The following is an 18720-nucleotide window of genomic DNA, read 5'->3' on the forward strand; positions in this document are numbered from 1 at the left end:
TGTGTGTGTGTGTGTGTTCTGCATATCTCTGTGATCAGGGGAGACCGGAGCAGTCTGAGACATCAGACCCCAGCCCATGGACCCAAGCCAAGACGGTCAGACGCATTTCAGCACTGAACACTGGAGGAATGAATGGCTTCCTACAGCTGTGCACAACAGTCTAGAGTCCATTTACACACTAAGCCCCGGGAGGTCCTCCAGTCCAAAGCATGGAGATAACCATTTTCGGATATGATTACTATGATTTAAACTCATCATCACGAGGCTCTGGACATTGTGGGTTTGCTGAGCGGAATGTTGTGTTAATATGAAATGACCACAGCCGTTATTATTGCTTCACTTCTGCAGGCAGCTTGTTTTGGTTGCAGCTCAGTTCTGCTTTTCCAAAGGATAGTGAAGTACATATTCCCAGTATCTCACCTAAAGTTGGCATTGAGCATTGAGGTGAGGGTTGGTTTTAGTGTTAGAGAGACGCTGAGTGTGGAGTTTAGGGCTGTGGTTAGTGTTCGAGTGCTGCCTAGTGACATTGATGCCTAGTGTTTGTGCTAGGGTTCGACTGATGTTTTATCACCAGTGTGTTTCTTTGTTGCATTGCAATATTGTAACCCATTGGAGACCCAGGTTTATTTGGAGAAAAACACTATCACGTTGATGTTCTACACCTGAACATAAGTATGGGCCATTTACCAGTAAGTGTTTTAGTGCTTCTTTGAGTTGTCAGTATTAAATATGAACTCCAAGAAGTGTTAGAATAGATGCTTTTCACCTGATGAAGTGGTCTTTGACTATGATGGGGAATCTGTTGTTTATGGATTGTAACAAAACCATTGCTGTTCACTATACAGTGCACTATTGTGGGGTTCCGCCATTTTGTAGTAGTGCTTGAAAACATAGTGCACTCAAACAATCCCACAATGCACTGCAAAGGGTAGTGTACAACCCATGATCACTAACAGATACCAGATTACCCATAATCCACTGCGTAGTTTGGTAAAAGCCCACACGAGCTAGTGTCTGAAATCATTCACTACTGTCCTGAATTCAGTTCCCTATAATAGTGAACTATACAGTGAATAATATAGGGAATAGTGAATAGGGAGCCATTTCGGACACGGTATGACAAATGTGACCATGTCCTGTCACTTTCTACAACTCATAACATGATTCTTTTTATCTGAATATAATTTGGAAAAGGAATAAGCTATAAACTGATATGCAGTGTTTATAATCACTTTTATAACATTGTAATAATTCAAAGTGAACTGGTTATCTGAATGAATAAAAACCTGAATGTCATATTAAGTGTTAATTATATCTGAAAACGTGCATAAATTCTAAACCTAATTGTTTATACTCGCTCCAAAAGGAAATGATAACACGCAGTGTCTGTTTTAGAGCTTTAATTGGTAACATTTACGCCAGTGTTACAGGAAAGACACCAACAGGCTGAAGGAAATTACCAAATACAAGTTTCCCACTACTCTACTACGTCATACAGCAGAATAAATTATACCATGAGAACGTACACACACACATGCTGAACCCAAATGGAAGAAAGCAGAAACACAAATCCTAACCCAAATGTGTAAGGACCTGGGGTAGGGGTGTGGGGGAGGTGAAGGGGAATGGGGTCCAGGGTGAAACACCTTTTAATATCCAAATGTTGATTAACACAAGAGTTAGCCACTTTAGTCTGGTTTCTCTGACGCTTCTTGGTAAATGTACACGATCAGGGGCCAGACGTGTCCTCCTCCGGTCAGCGCGGTCATTAGTGTTTAGAAAGGGCGGGGATACGTTGAGGCCTTGTGAGGAAATCTTTGAGAAATTAGTTGGCGACCCCAGTAGCACCGAGCATGGCTGCGTTCCCCACAGTCTCAATGGTCCAAAAGAAGACTCAGACTTATCAGTCATTTCTCATCAAGAGTCTCAGTCTGATCCGAGTTAAGAGCGATTCACATCTTCATTCATTCATGAGTGTCTTTCATTATGTGTCCACACACTCCATCTGTCCGTTCAGTGGTGGTCAAGAAGTGTCAAAACAAAGCAACAAAAAAGACAGTTCACCTTTTTTTTTTTTTTTTTTTTTTAAAGATTTGGGGAATGGGATGGTATTTCATCAAGATCTTACCACAGTAACCGAAGATTATACACTTTGTCTTTCTATTTTTGTAAATGATACATATCAATCAAAAAAAGCAAAAGTATAAGAAACACAAACCAATCCCAGAAACAAAAACAAAAATAGCACGGTATAAGACTCACGCAGATCCCTTATTTCATCTACCACTGAACATTGTATTTTCTTCTGTTTTAGTATAAAACATACTCTTTATAAACAAACAATAAACAATCTGCTTGGTCTACTGTACAATTCCATTGATAAGCAACTAAAGAGACTGTGCTGAGGTGTGGACTAACAGGGTTACACAGGGGTCAAAGAGTTCACTAGTTCATTTAGAAAAAAAAACAGTTTATTCATTTATTTATTTTGTACAAATCTGAATATGTGAGGTTTTAAAATCAAAGGGGCGACTCCAGAAGCCCTGGCGGTTGTGACTTGATGGCAAGGGGAAAGAGAGAGAGAGAGAGAGAGAGAGAGAGAGAGACGATGGCACCACAGGAAATGAAAGGAAGGAGAGAGAAATGGAAATGCAAGGGAGAATTTGATGTGCCGCTACCTGTGCCCTTTAGCTGTTTGAGAGGATTATTTGATTTGCCAAAGTGCACGTGAATGCCACGGCCTGTGGGCCTCGTACGCTTCCCAGGAGCGCCTTGGGGGGAAGGGGGAGGGCTCCTGCTTTCGTGAAAAAAAGAAAAAAAAATAGTGGAATGCTCCAGAAATTCATACTTGGTCACAACTCCACATGTGCAAAGGTGTCCTTTCATCTCCGAGCTGGAATTTTTTGTACATTTTTTATAACATTTCTTATATATAGATAACAGCATAGCACACAGTGTCAGAAACCACATACACGAGTCTTATTTCAGATGACTTAACACCTCGACACGCTTCCAGGGAAGTGTGTGATGGTTTAGGCATGCGGTTTGCACCAAGCTAATTGCTTGTTATGCAAATTACATTACGTTAGCTACATTAGCCTCATACCTCCCAACTACGGACACCAAACGGCTCTGGCGACAGGCGACATTTGAAGTGTGTTTAAGTTAGATTTTTTGCCTGTTATCCCTTTAAGCTGAGGTTTACAGCATACGAAGTTTGAGGCAAGGCCTAGTTTGGCGATAGTGATTTGGTCCTTAACGAAAAAGGTAAAAATGCACATCTCCTCTCTCCTAAGACAATGCCCTTCCCCACAGGACAGCTGAGGACAGGAAGGGCAGCGGGAGATGTAGGAGGGGTTGTGGGGAAAAAAAAGAGAGGGGGTTAAGAGAACATTTGTCTAGCGAAAGATGACGCTAATTCCCAGCAGAACACACTTAGCCAGACTTCCCACAGAGTGGCCAAGTTCGTGTGGAATGTCAAGTGAAATATGAAAGTGAGGGTCAAATCACTCAGGAGCACTGGGGCCCAGGGACATGGGGAAGTGGAAAACCAGCGGCCACACGCTAGCATGCTAGCGCAGTAAACCACTAGCGTTTCACATGTGGAGTTTCGCTTCAGAAAGCGGGAGAAACAGACGCGTTAAAAAAGCAAATATCATCAGAATTACAACAACTATGAGGAGGATATTCATCAGAACAATATCAATAGCAAAAAAAAAAAAAAAACAAGATTATCAATTTGACATTGGAATTCATAGACAACTATTTACAGCATGGAAATACAGACAGAAATGCTAATCGTTGCAGTCATTAATGTGGCTATGCTCATTCGCCTTGAGGCTGGCCAGGGGAATCGGAATGGGTCAAAGCTAGAATGTACCAGTTTTTTGTTGAAAAGCAAGAAAAAAGACAGTGAATTAGCCTCCTGCCCACACATACAGCGAACAACAGCCATCGCCAGACATTGGTGAATATGGGTGTGTTGGAAGCTGTAGTTCCGGCGGTGATCAGTAGGCCTGTCCGGTCTCCACCTGCAGCAGTCCCAGCACTGCGGAGTGGTCACCCAGCTTCATCCTCCGCTGAGTGGACAAACTCACGTTCTTAGCCAGGTAATCCACTGCACCTAGAAACACACAGCTTGATGAGTACAGAGCTATATCATGTGCTATTTGGAGTCTCCAATATGCTGACTTCACAGGAAAAGGCAAAACACTTTTTGCTTTCAGGGCAAGTCCAGATGAGGCTTTTACTGGACGTCATGCACCAATGATCATACATTTCTGCACATATTGATCAACTATTGTTTTTATTTTTCAGTTTTACCACACCTCGGGTGTTAGCCTTGTAGCTCCAGTGCAAAACTAAAGAAGCAAGAGACACCAAATATATCTTGGCTAATTAGTTGTGTCTGTTAGCATGTGCGCTAAAGGCAAAACTGTGTACATATGTGTCATGGATATAAAAATAAATAAATAATATTAAAAAATAATAAAGAATGTACACAATGCTGTGTTTTTGTAACGTTCGGGGCCCAGCAGGAAAGCATGGCGTAACTCAGCAGTGCTAAAGTGTGTGTGTTTGTGTGTGTGTGAGAGAGAGAGAGAGAGAGAGAGAGAGAGAGAGAGAGCGTGCCACTCTTTATTACTCTTGGCATCTCAGATTTCATGCCTCACACACTGCTCATCCCCCCTTCATTTTCCTCATCAAGCCCCCTTTCATTCATCCTGCAGTCATTAAGGGCCCACGTCGCTCAATCTCACCCATAATTAACCAGACACTCGCTCATCAGCCAGTCTCCATCACATTGATCCAATGTTGCTCCTACACACACACACACACACACACATATACACACCTCACCTGCCCCAGTCTAGTCTGCCCTGGTGACAACATCAGCCACTGATTATGCTAATTCAATCAATCAGTCCTTTCCTGCCCCTCAGCCAGTATTTGAGTGTGAGTGTGTGAGAGCTTGTGGTTGTGTGTGTGTGTGTGTGTGAGGGAGAAAGTGAGAGAGGTGGCTAAGAGGACAGTGGCACCCTGGGGGTGTGGGGGGCTCACTTTGAAGTGGCCCCCGTGCCCGTTTTCCCAGCGGAGCACAAACGAGTGTGACTAACCCCGCCGCCTCGGGGCAGTGGAGCAGTGCTTTATCAGGAGCATGTGTCTGCTGCACTGGCCACAGGGTCACGGCACCAGATTCGGACACAGATCGCCCACACTCAGCACCCTGACCAGCCCTAAAGGAAGCAATTAGGATCACTGCAGCTCGATAAGGGAAGCCGGAGCCACTGGGCCAACACAGTGATGGGCTTCTTCAGGTGTAAGGACAAGCAATGAATGAATAAACATTTGCTGAGTTACTACATTAGAAGAGCTGAGTAACTGAATTATAGCCTCTTTAACACACCTCACTAGCGCTGAAGTGGGTCGTTTTTTTTTGGTGGTGTGTGGATACGGGGTGATAAACAATTCGATTCAGATTCTTCAGGAAATGATGAGCACAATTAGATTTAATTCAGAAATACTAACACACAGATATAACTGGGCAAATGTAATTATGTATAAAAAGCACATTGTCAGTGTGTGTGTGTACAGTAATTAAGGGACCAGGAGCCCACACACTGAAACAAGACCAACCAGTCAGTTTTTAGTGGGCTACCTAAGTCCAAAACACGGGGGGGAAAAGGCCATTCTAATTTTCCGGTGCCTCTGATGGCAAATGCAGAAATTGAAGAAATGTCCTGCCTCCTAGTCCGAGTCTCTCCAATCACAGTGCTGGACCCGTGTTTATGTGGGGGGGGTTCGCTGCCGCTGTATAATTAGCTGAACCTATGTGTGCTTTTTAGGTCCTTTACACCTTTATTTACTACACAAAACATGGGAATTTCTTTTTTAATTCATCAGAGAACTTACATTTACGTTTCGGCATAGCTGCTCGAGATGAGGGTGGATACATGAGCTTTGCCTGACGTAAACAAGGACTACTGACGTGCAGACTGACCAATTAAATGTTTACAGAGAAGGTTATCAACCAATAACGGTAGCTCTACAGTCAGACCGTCCAATCAGAAGATTTTAGGCTACTTCACCACGCCCCCTTCTCACTCAAGCGAACCAATCGGAGTAGGGGAGGGCGGGACTAGTTTGTGAACGAAACTTCTCGAAGTTCTATGTAAGCTCTAGAAAAACAAAATCCCGGACGTTTGTGAAATTCCGCCCGGACATTTTTTTATATCTAAAACAGAGGACATGTCCGGGTAAAAGAGGACATCTGGTCACCGTAATTTCTAACAAATACTAGGGGCGAGTGTGAAACTGTATAGTGCACTATTTTGGTGTGCTGCCATTTTGTAGTAGTGTCCAAAAACATAGTGTGGTCACTCACTCTGGCCATACTGGCTGTACTGGTAGCCAGCGGTGACAGGGTCCACGCTGTAGCTGGTGGCACTGTAGGTCGGAGGGCAGTAGGACTGTGAGGAGGCCAGGCTGTCCACACTCTTGATGGGGTCAGAGCGCTGGCTGCAGCTGGCCGAGATGGGGTTGGATGCCTCCAGGCTGCCGTGGAGGGGGGAGATGGAGAAGTCGTGCTGGGGCTGAGAGGGCACAGCACTGGGGTTACTCAAGATACTCATCACCTGGAGAGAGAGAGAGAGAGAGAGAGAGAGAGAGAGAGAGAGAGAGAGTTATGCCATTCAATGTTACATGTGACTTCTGCACAAGGAGCATTTTTTGTTAAACCTGAGCGAGTGCGTGAATGAGTTGCAACCCACTTCCATTAGAGAGAGTGAGAGAGTTCCACTGAGCAAGAATTCCCAGGAGGACCAGAGAGAGAGAGAGAGACAGAGAGAGAGAACAGGCCCATCGTACTCCATCAGCAGTGTCAGCCAGCCCCTGTCCTGAGGCCTCCGGCACAACAAGCGCCGAGGGAGTGCTTAATCCCACCCTCCGGGCGTCCCACAAGCCTCTCGCTCATGAATAATAATGAGAAGAGAGCACAGAGGCCCAAAGTCTGCCAAGAACGTGTCATTCCATCTCCAGTAAACGGCCAAAACACTCCATCACAGGTCCAGACCGTCCTCCATTGCCAGGTGTCGTGTTTAGTTAGTGGCCAGATCATTCAAATATGAAGTAGCAGTGCCACTCATTTGCTGAACAACGATGCAATGATACATTCTCTCTCTTACAGCCTGGAGCAGCACAACGTTTATTCATTTTCTCTGAATCATTAACTTACTGTGTCTAACTAGGTGTAGGATGACCACACATGTGCATGATGGTTGCAATGATGTGTTTATAATGGTCTGTTTTGAGGCTGCACAGGTAGTGTCGCTGTCACACAGTTCCAGGGACCTGGAGGTTGTGGGTTCGAGTCCTGCTCTGGGTGACTGTCTGTGAGGAGTGTGGTGTGTTCTCTCTGTGTCTGCGTGGGTTTCCTCCGGGTGACTGTCTGTGAGGAGTGTGGTGTGTTCTCTCTGTGTCTGCGTGGGTTTCCTCCGGGTGATTCTCTGTGAGGAGTGTGGTGTGTTCTCTCTGTGTCTGTGTGGGTTTCCTCCGGGTGACTGTCTGTGAGGAGTGTGGTGTGTTCTCTCTGTGTCTGTGTGGGTTTCCTCCGGGTGACTCTCTGTGAGGAGTGTGGTGTGTTCTCTCTGTGTCTGTGTGGGTTTCCTCCGGGTGACTCTCTGTGAGGAGTGTGGTGTGTTCTCTCTGTGTCTGTGTGGGTTTCCTCCGGGTGCTCCGGTTTCCTCCCACGATCCACAAACACACGTTGGTAGGTGGATTGGCGACTCAAAAGTGTCCATAGGTGTGAGTGTGTGAGTGAATATATGTATGTGTGTGTACCACCCTGTGAAGCACAGGCACCCCCTCCAGGGTGTGTTCCTGCGCCCAATGATACCCGATAGGCTCCAGACTCACCGCGACCCTGAACTGGATAAGTGCTAATGGACAATGAATGAATGAATGAATGTTTATACGTAGAGCATGAATGACACTGACTGGTAATAAGCGATGTGTTTAATCCACTTTTTGATGTTTGGAGAATATAGTTTCCCAGCTTCAGGGGTGTGTACTAAGCTCTGTGTCTTTTGTTTCTTGAAAAAAAGAAACTTCACGAAAGATTCACTGAAGAAAAACTAGGCAAGGGTTTTTTTGCCCTCAGGGCTCCCCCTAGTGTGATTCAATTTTACAGCACTGTACTGAAATCAATAAGGAGTAGAGTGGGTGTTTTCCTACGCTACTTCACAAGTGCTGAGCCCAGGGTAGCAGTGTAGGCTCTATTCTCCCTCTTACAGTTTAGTGAAGCATCACAGTGATTTTGAAGCTGTAAATGTAAGGTAAAAATGTTGCGGAAAATAATATAAATAAAAGAAGCCCAGGTCTGTTAGGGTTTGTTTGGAGATTGAGATCCTATGTAGGCAACGGTACATAAGCAAACGGAGAATGGATTGATAAAACCATACGGTTGCCAGCGAGCACTGTGTTATTGATGTAGAGTAATGCCAGATGTGAGACAGGCAGAGGATTGAAGCGGAGAGGAAAGTGTTTAGCAAGGCCCAAAACACTCTGGACGTGTCCCACAAACAAGATCGTAAATCTCCAACCTGCAGTACACATCACAGCACATTCTGAGGGGTTTATGGGCGTTTGGCTCTTTCAACGTCCTGGGAGATGAGGTCTGAGAACGAAAGGCAGTGGGATAGATCATGGAGGAAGTGCTATGGAGAGATGCCTCACACATGATCTCTCTCTCTCTCTCCCTCACTTTCTGTCTCTCCGTCGGTGTCTCTCGCCCCCACATCAGGTTCACATTGTCCCTCGCTACGCTGTGCTGGCCTTTGGCCTCCCTGGCTGCTAAACCAATTAGTCCATCATGGAGCTGCTTAAGCACACACACACACACACACACTCTCCTCTTCCGTCGGCTCCTCTCCGAGCGAGTTTTAAACGCAGTTTAAACTCTACAGCCTGAGGCCCTGGGACTCGCCATTCAAGCTGCCTTTGTGGAAGCAGCACACGAGCCACAGAGCGGCGGAATTAATCATATTATGATTAATATTCCACAAAACGCTTCTCCCAGGAAATATGAAGCACTTGAGGCACATCAGAGCCTTAAAGCTGGTTAGCCATTTCCTCATGTTAATTCTATCAGTATGGGCCCTCCCCCCAGTCCTTACACATATTCACACACACACACACACACACACACACACACATATCTGCACTCACACAGCACACGTGATATAGGTCCACATAAGCTGGAACTACATATACACACACACGCACACACACTCCACACACTCCAGTCTGGACACATGTGACGCATCCATCTGAACACGAGATTGGTCTGTTTCCTGATTAAAATGGATTAAGGACCCAAAAAGCACAAGTAGCCCTTGTCAGGACGTGAGGGAAGATGTGTGTGTGTGTCTGTTGGGGTGGGGTGCGGGTGTCGAGCGGGTGTCGGTGGGGATGTGGGACTGGCTGGCTCATCGGGGGTCCGGGAAAGCAGCTGGAGGGGTGGGACAGATTTAGTCATCAGTTAATTGAAGCTTGATTACACCGCTTCCTTTTTTCTATGCACATTAAATTAAAAAGCGCCAGACAATCGAGGCCCATTCCTCTATCAGTGTTTCTAATTATAAGGCGGCGACTTCACGAGGAGTTCCTCAACAGGAGAGGAGGGGAAAGAAATGACCTCTTTTGGAGAGTGACTGCCGAGCAACTTTAGCACTTTCAGCACACACTCGGCTGTGGTTCACAGTGGAAAGGCTGTTTATTCCGGATCATGTTACACGATGTTTACATTTACTGTCTAATTTATTACAGCAACCCGGTGCTTTTGGCCACATTAAGTTAATTAATATCTGCTTCTGTAAAGTCATTCAGAAAAGTCTGATCTTGAAGTCTGAAAAAAATATTTTCAAGGAATATTTAAAGTAATTCAGTTGCGTAAAGAATGTAAACACGCATGGAGTTAAAAAAATGGAACCCTTAACAACCATGCAAGAGCTGTTCTTACACGTGGCTTGTTTGTCAAGCTGAAAGATGGAATTATTTGGATTTTTGAGAACCAATATAACTTCCAGGTGGTTGCTATGGTATTAAGCAGTTTTTTTTTAGAGATTTCACAGATGAACTCGGGGAAAATGTCTGGAGATTTTTGTCTGCAAATTTAAAGAGTTATATTTTCACACATGTAGAATACAGCCGGACATTTTCCGTGTCGAAAATGTTGCCAGAGCTGTTATAGCACATTTTAGGCATGGAATGGAGCCTGTGCAGCATAGGAAGGAAGCAGGGCATAAATTCACAGTGATATTCTGGAACATTACAGGCTCTATTCTCACATGGACTCAAACAGACATTAGACAGACTTTGTACTAGGGGTCTCGCCGGATAACGTCCAGTTATCACACATACAGCTCCCCTAAATGAAGTCCAGAAAACTGTCCCTGATCAGGATGAAACAGATACAGAAGGTGAATGAATGAAAAAAAAAATACTTGTAAAAACTGAAAGCAAGTCTGTTTTCATTGCTACAATTAATAAATGTACACCAGCAAGGCAATGCTGTATGGGGTTTCTAATAAAGTGACCAGTGAGTGTAAATTACATGACACAACATGATCTGTAATTCTACATAACTTCTGTCTACTCTGTGCTATCAGTGATGGACAGTAAGGCTTCAGGGTAATACGTCTCAAGTATCACAGCAACTGTCAACTATTCTTGCACTTGATTTTTTATTTCCTTCTGCTGTGAAGTTGTTAAAGATCCTTCAAGTTCAGGTGTGTGTCGGTTTGACCTTGACACACTTCGTCCAGACGCGTAAGAGCTCAACTCTCGCTGCAGGCGGGAGATTAGACCCTTCAGCTGAGCCGAGATATCGTTACATATCTGCTCACCCTGGGACGCTAATGTAGCTAAATAAACAAAAATCAATAGCATTCCCACTCTTCATCTGATATGAGAGCTGAACCTAATCTGAAATATCTCCAGTTGGAGGAGGAAAAACAAGCACCTCAGGCCAATGGCTATCCCTGCTCTCACACCGATATAAGCTCAAGGGGAAGCAGAGTGAGATGGGCCACACTCAGGTGGCTAGAAACCGCTTCTGTTGACACATTTTAATACACTGATATTCAATCTTATTTCTGTAATTCACAGAGTTAATAATAATCTCTTCAAGTTTAACTTTAAATAGCTTTACCATTTTGTATTAGATCCCAGATGATCAGACACAGGCGACAGATCTACAAAGAAGATCTATAACCATTTTTGCAGAGCTGTTTGACCCCAAACTTTTGTACTCAAGCTGTTTTCTTCCTTGGTTAGATTTACAACACATTTAACTGAATTAACAATGCTCTAAAACCCATATCAGGTGGCATGGCGGGGCTACAGTTGGTGTCACTACCACGCGGCTCCAAGGGCTCGGACTTCATCCATATCTCAGGGGACTGTCTGTGAGGAGTTCCGTGATGTGTTATCCCAGTGTCTGCGTGCGTTTCCTCCACAAGCTCCATGCTCTTGTTGTGGAATTAAATCAGACTCATTAGTAGTATTTTCTAATCACAACACAGTCCAAGACTATCTGTGACAGTACTTTCCCAAATGGTCTGTAATTCTCTCTCTCCTTCACTCTTCAGTCTTCCCACTCTCTCTTCTCTCTCTCTCTCTCTCTCTCTCTCTCTCTCTCTCTCTCTCTCTCTCTCTATCCAGCTCTATCTTTTGTGGCTCTTTTTCTCATTTGTGGGCTGACTTTGTGTTGAGCTGTGTGCAGCACAGATAACCAGTGCAGGACTCCAGTGTTTAAAGGACAGCGCCTCGGGGCGTCCCGGCTTCTCACCCTTCACTGTCTCCTTCTCTCTCTCCCAATAGATTACTCAATAAATAATAACACTTAAAAAATGTAATTAATTCTCCCAACTTCTGAGAGCCTCCAGGCCGCAGGCGTCTGGAGCAAAGGCGCAAAATTGATCCAATGTGCATCCTTTCAGATAAACAAACAGTCCATTCGCACCACACAGAAAAGGATTCTTTCAGAGCCGCCTAATTTCCCCAACAGTCAAATTATGCTGGGTGTTTTTTTTTTTGTGTGCTTCAATGTTTGACGAGTCTTTCTCATGTGCGGTTCAGCTCCAGAAAAATAGCTCGACAACTGACAGGCTGGAATCTGTAGGCCACAGATGAGGATGCTTTCAAGAGGCAATTTGAGCAAAAGGAGGACGTTAAGCTTTTGTCAGAAGCTTAAGGGGCGACTAGATTACATTCTTCTCAGAGAAAGTGCAGGAGCATTGTAGGGTTTGGAGAATTGTAAGAAGGATTCTGGGTTAGCCGTTAACTATGAAAACTTGGCCTGGACAAGAAATATTCTGTATGGCATCAGGGTCTTTTTCCCCATTTTTTGCAGTTGTGGTCAACCAAGGTATTATCTTCCATAGTACACTATTTAAAGACTGTTTTTCCAAGGGTTTATTAATAAAGGCAGTGATTCAATTAGGTGTGTAAAACTATTTAAACGCTTTTTGTACTTTTACTGTGATTCCAATCTCAAACATCCTCCCACTCTTTTGTTATTTGAAGGAAACTATTTTGTTAAAAATGACCAAAAACCCTTGAAAAATTGAAGTAATAATACGCCACGTTCACAATCTCTGACATCGAATCCACCATCTTTAAATCATCTAAACCAAACCAAACACATACTTTTGAAACCAATATTATCCTCAAGAACAGAACCAGCTTTTGCAGCACTTTTTCCTTGAGAATGATCATTTATTAATAACTCACCGTAATGTGATAAAGAGCGGGACAATGTTAGAATTCTGAATTACGACTCTACGTTACACACAGCATCTAAAGTCCATATACAACACATTCTCAACCGATCTGAAGAAACATTTCCACATGCAATGAACCATGAGAAAAACATATGGCTCTGAACAGAACAGTCATTAATGAAGAACCCTTGGAAACCCCTCTTTTTTAAGGTGTGTATGTGATTCCTGTTGTGCAGCTGCTCCAGAGCATCCCATTGAATTTCATGCTTTTCTATGGAGATTATGCAGTACAAGCTGTGTCCACAGTCAGTCCACCAACTCACTTTTGGATAGTAGTAGAAGCTCGTGCCCTGCTCAGCAGCATTGTGCAAACAATAAAAATGTCCCCTGAACGGTGCTACAAGGCCCTAAAGGTCTAAGTGTGCACTTTAAATACATTCCATTTGCATTTTAAAGCTGCTTCTTTGGATCTTCTGGGTTAACATTTTAAAACAGAACAAAAGCCTGGAGTCGAAACAAAATGTAAACAAAACAAACAGTAAGTAAATTATTTAGCAAGCTAAAGAAACTGGAGGCATGTGTGTATGTGTGTGTACCGTTGGCAGGGTTTGCACAAAAAGAAGTACAGTTTAGGACCCTTTTTGTGAGGAGTGTATTCAAGGCTACATGAGGAAGCACCTTCACAACAAATAAACAAGAAATAAACAGTGTGTAAACAACATATAAACAACAGAAGTCTGGGTGAAAGAAGGAGGGAGGCCACAGAATGAGACGAGGAAGCGATAGCACACAGTGGATCAGCGGCTAGCGGTGTGGGGGGGGTTAAGTACAAAGGGTTCAGTGGGACTCTGTTAGCCTGGGGACTAGCCTGGCTGCAGAGAAGATAGCAAAGGCCTCAGCTCCCAATACCAGCCTGGGTGCCAAAACGTACACACACACACACACACACTCCTAATCTGGCCCGCAGTGGATTATGAAGCCCTTGTCGCCGCTATCTCCCCCTCTCCCAGTCCCCACTGCCCTCCGGTGGTACCTTCAAGTTTAGCGGAGGTCAGGGGGGCAAAGCGCGGAGAATGCGCCCTCCGAGAGCATGTGTGCCTGTGTGTGTGAGTTATCGGAGACGAGCAGAATAACATCTCGCACCTTCACTGATCTGCCGGCCTGATACCCTCCTCAGCTGGAAATTGCGAAAGATTCCCCCTCCTCCCTCCTTCGGAGTTGCTATCGCATGTGGGTTGATGTTATAAAAGAGAGACCCGAGGGGGTGATTAGAGTCGGGGCGGGTGGGGAGTAGAGGCGAGCTGGGGTATTTTAAATAAGTAAGTTCCTTTAATTCACCCATTTCAGCAGCCTCATGGATAAAAGTATACTTTAAGGATAATGTCACAGAATTGTCCAAATTTTAGCATGTTTCAACCAATAAGATGTGGACTAAGTCACTCAGAGTGATACGACACGACATTCTCAGAGACATTTTTCTATAGTGACAAACGTTTTTTTTTTAAATATTGGTGGATTTCTACTTTAATGTTAAACGGTTGTGGGTTCGATTCCCGCTCCGGGTGACTGTCTGTGAGGACTTGGTGTGTTCTCCCTGTGTCCGCGTGGGTTTCCTCCGGGTGACTGTCTGTGAGGAGTTGGTGTGTCCTCCCTGTGTCTGCGTGGGTTTCCTCCGGGTGACTGTCTGTGAGGAGTTGGTGTGTTCTCCCTGTGTCCGCGTGGGTTTCCTCCGGGTGACTGTCTGTGAGGAGTTGGTGTGTTCTCCCTGTGTCTGCGTGGGTTTCCTCCGGGTGACTGTCTGTGAGGAGTTGGTGTGTTCTCCCTGTGTCCGCGTGGGTTTCCTCCGGGTGACTGTCTGTGAGGAGTTGGTGTGTTCTCCCTGTGTCCGCGTGGGTTTCCTCCGGGTGACTGTCTGTGAGGAGTTGGTGTGTTCTCCTTGTGTCTGCGTGGGTTTCCTCCGGGTGACTGTCTGTGAGGAGTTGGTGTGTTCTCCCTGTGCTCGCGTGGGTTTCCTCCAGGTGACTGTCTGTGAGGAGTTGGTGTGTTCTCCCTGTGTCCGCGTGGGTTTCCTCCAGGTGACTGTCTGTGAGGAGTTGGTGTGTTCTCCCTGTGTCTGCGTGGGTTTCCTCCAGGTGCTCCGGTTTCCTCCCACAGTCCAAAAACACACGTTCGTAGGTGGATTGGCGACTCAAAAAAAAGTGTCCGTAGGTGTGAGTGTGTGAGTGAATGTGCGTGTGTGTGTGTTGCCCTGTGAAGGACTGGCGCCCCCTCCAGGGTGTGTTCCCGCCTTGCGCCCAATGAGTCCAGGTAGGCTGTGGACCTACCGCGACCCTGAACTGGATAAGTGCTTACAGATAATGAATGAATGAATGAATGGATTTCCACTTTAAAAAATGTTATTACAGAGTTATTTTCCAGTTAAAGCATCTTGTCTGGTCCTGGCCATTTAAGGTGTTGACCACCATCTAGGTCGCCTTCTCACAGCTAATAACGTTACACACGTGTGTCCCAATGAGCTGCATCACAAAGAGATATAACACTAAGCTCCTAATAATCAGAGAAGTGGGCTAAGGCCTCAAGTCCCACAGTCGGCAGGAAAACTGGGGGCAGAGCACTGTCCTTCTCCCTCAGATGTGGAAAACACAATTTGTTGTACATTTATATTTACGTTCAAGTGACATAATGATACGAGAATTGAAAGGGTAGCCCCCCGCAGTTACTCCCTTCCCCTCACTCATCATGACAGTACAGATTTTACAGCTGTTACTCAATAGTCTACAGTCCTCACTGAAAGACACGTCTTAACATCTCAGTAATGGCTTTGTTTAAAAAGGTTAAGTGGCTAATTTTACTTGATTATGTAACACCAGAGAGTTGCTGTTTTTAATCAAATGTAGGCCTATACCTCTCTCACACACACATAAACACACACACACCAGTCAGATCCCAGTAGCTTTGACCTGCCCTCACACATTTATCAACCACTGATCAGGCATTTTTGTAAGAAATCTGCCATCTACCACCCCCACCCCCCCACCCCCTCAACGCTGCCTGGCTGTCCTAGCACAGCCCCCATCTGAGGAGACAAAATGACTATTTAAAAATAACAGTGGTTGCATAAATTCAATTAGGGGGCTGTTGGTCACGGTGGAAAGGGAGCGGGGGGCAATTAACGGGCCTCAGAGCAGCCCGCCGAAGCGACTGGTGGCAGGGAGCAGATGACGGGGGCCGAGCCGGGTGTCACTGCCTTAATTGGCCGCAGCACATTAATCAAAAGTGAAAAGAAGCTTCCGTCTAGGAGAGAAGGGCGAGAGAGGGAAGTGGGGGTGTGAGGGAGTGAAAGAGTGGGAGAGGGAGCAAGAGAGAGAGAGAGAGAGAGAGGCGGGGGGTAAAATAGGGACTGACCTGTGAGGCGCTTTAAGGGATGAAGTGAAGGTGTGATAATTGTGTACAATTAGGACTCTGATTGGCACTGACAGAATCTGGGCACTGACAAGGCCAGGCACAGATGAGAGCCATTAGCGGCCATTGGAACAAGCTGTCACTCCTCACAGCTGCTTAACTGCATCAAACAGGCCACATATGGCTTCCCCTTATTCTCTCTCTCTCTCTCTCTCTCTCTCTCTCTCTCTCACACACACACACTCTCTCTCTCTCTCTATCTCTCTCTCTCTCCTGTCTTCTACACTAATGAAAGCTGTAAAGACAGGTAACTCAACACTCACCACACTCTTTCCTATCTTTAACACAAACAAAACCTGACCTTGGAAAAAGCTGATGATCAGTGGAAGTAGCTCTTGTGACCCCCTTGTGGCCATTCCACTGACAGTATATTAATCTGATTTATTTTTTAAATGAATAATTACGATTTATATGATCTTATTGTTTTTACTTTTCTGTATTAATCTCATATCAGAATCACTGTGCCACTGTTATCTCTCCATGTGTCTGTGTTGAGCTGCTAGGGAGCAATGAGGCTGAAATTCCTACTACTGAAGACAATTCCCAATGCTGTCCACAGGTTTCCTTGTCTCTCATAGGTCGGAAACTTGGGGTACACACCCCACAGGTGGCTTAAACCTTCCTAACTCTGGGACAGCGTGCTGCTGAGGAGCCTATTATAACTATTATGAAACTAATGACTAAATTTGTAGAGACCCCTGCAGTCTAAGGGGTTAATAGACATTCTGTTGGCGTTCAGTGGCGGGGGGCATTGGGCACGATCCTCTCTTCTGTGCTAGTGATATGCTTGACTGACTGAGGGATGGATTCAGCCAATAGGAACAAGAGAAGCCCCCCTTACCTCTAAGAAATACACACACACACACACACACACAAGGCTCCCACTTCATGGTGGCAAGAAGCAAGAATCAAGCATCCTGTTTTATGATTCTAAGAGAGTGCTGAGAGTAAGTGAGAGAGAGAGAGAGAGAGAGAGAGAGAGAGAGAGAGAGTTGGGGGGGGGGTGTTGTTTGCTGAAAACAGCAGGGGAGCGTCCCAGTGAAAAATGTCAGGTCAAATTGTTCTTGACAGTGTTAATATCTGCACCTCATAGCGATAATTACATGTAAATAAATAGTGAAATAGCTCTCAGCTGGAGGCAGGGAGCGGAGGGCTGCCTCTATGAGCCAGCCAGCTGGGGACCCCAGCTCTCTCTCTCAAACACACACACACACACACACACACACACACACACACATTTACACACCAGAGAGAGATACAGAGAGGGAGGTGTGTGTTGTGGAACATATGGAAAATGATTGAGATTAAATGGCCCAAGCTGTATAAAAATATCATAAGTCACTTTGACATTACTAAACTATTATGACCATATTGACTACTTACCTCTTACCCCTGCTCCTGTAATGTACTGACTGAGCCTACCACTCTACAGTCATGCCTGCCTCTTATGGTCGTTCCTTAAATCAGTGGTATAATAATGAAAGGACCAATAGAAATGCTCCAAAATGATCTGGAATAAAATCTTTTTATATTCACTTCCACTGAAAACTAAGAAGAATATTTTCTTCTCCCAAAAAGTTACTATTTTGTGAGATACGTGTTTTTAATTGGACAGTGACAATATACTCGAATATATAAGAACCCCCCCCCACCCCCCCCCGCCCCCACTCAGACACACAGTGCTAGCAGTGCTCAAACATGCCTATTTATTTGCCTTGCTGTATATAGCTCCATGTCCATTACACATGAATTAACGGTGCCACTGAGGCCAGATTTAGTCACTAGGGAGGTCAATGTGGGTTTACATTTATGAGGTCACTTAATGCTTCACCCCAGTGAGAAATTGTGCTGTTTATAGTCAGTGATCTGTATAATTTCATCAGTTCTTTGTTGTTTTGCTCTAACGCTAACTAGAATAGGATGGGTCCCTCTTTTGAGACCTGGCTCCTGCCAAATTTTGTTTCTCGTGTTCTGAGGGAGTTTTCATCAGCGACACTCACTTGGGGCTAGGATCTGGAATTCTGTAAAGTTGCTTTGTTACAGCTGTAGTTTTCTAAAGTGCTTCAAAAATAAAGGATAGGACTGAATTGAATCGCCACCCTGCAACACCCTGCAAAATGCAACGCTAACTCTTTTTTCTAGATCTGCCACAAAGTGATGGGCTCATAATACACTCTGTTGTATGCTTCATATTGATACATATTTGTACTAAGTTATATGTTAATTAGCAGCATATGCCTATGTGATCATTTGTGAAGTATATTCAATTTGTCCTTATTTTCATTTTAACTGTAGATCATTTTAACTCAGACTATGACAATGGGTCTGGATTTAACCTTAAATCATTGACAACAATTGACAATTTCATTCATTCATTCATTCATTAACTGTAAGCGCTTATCCAATTCAGGGTCACGGTGGGTCCAGAGCCTACCTGGAATCATTGGGCGCAAGGCAGGAATACACCCTGGAGGGG

The 18720-nt window shown here is 44.8% G+C and overlaps 1 protein-coding gene across 3 annotated transcripts in view; it reads right to left on the reverse strand.

Moving 5' to 3' along the window:
- Window positions 1-1400: 1400 nt before the first annotated feature.
- pax7a (paired box 7a) overlaps window positions 1401-18720 on the reverse strand; it is a 66548-nt gene continuing 49228 nt past the window's right edge. For 2 of the 3 annotated variants that reach the window (XM_066670076.1, XM_066670075.1), the window contains exons 8-9: window positions 6386-6635; window positions 1401-4123 (exon numbers count right to left, since the gene is read on the reverse strand). In XM_066670076.1, the coding sequence (XP_066526173.1) occupies window positions 4008-4123; window positions 6386-6635 (366 nt within the window). In that variant the 3' untranslated portion in view covers window positions 1401-4007. Of the gene's footprint in view, window positions 4124-6377; window positions 6636-18720 lie in introns of those variants that run through there. The other variant, XM_066670077.1, reaches the window with a different exon arrangement.

This window comes from Hoplias malabaricus, chromosome 5, assembly GCF_029633855.1.
Source record: "Hoplias malabaricus isolate fHopMal1 chromosome 5, fHopMal1.hap1, whole genome shotgun sequence".
Lineage (NCBI taxonomy): Eukaryota > Metazoa > Chordata > Actinopteri > Characiformes > Erythrinidae > Hoplias > Hoplias malabaricus.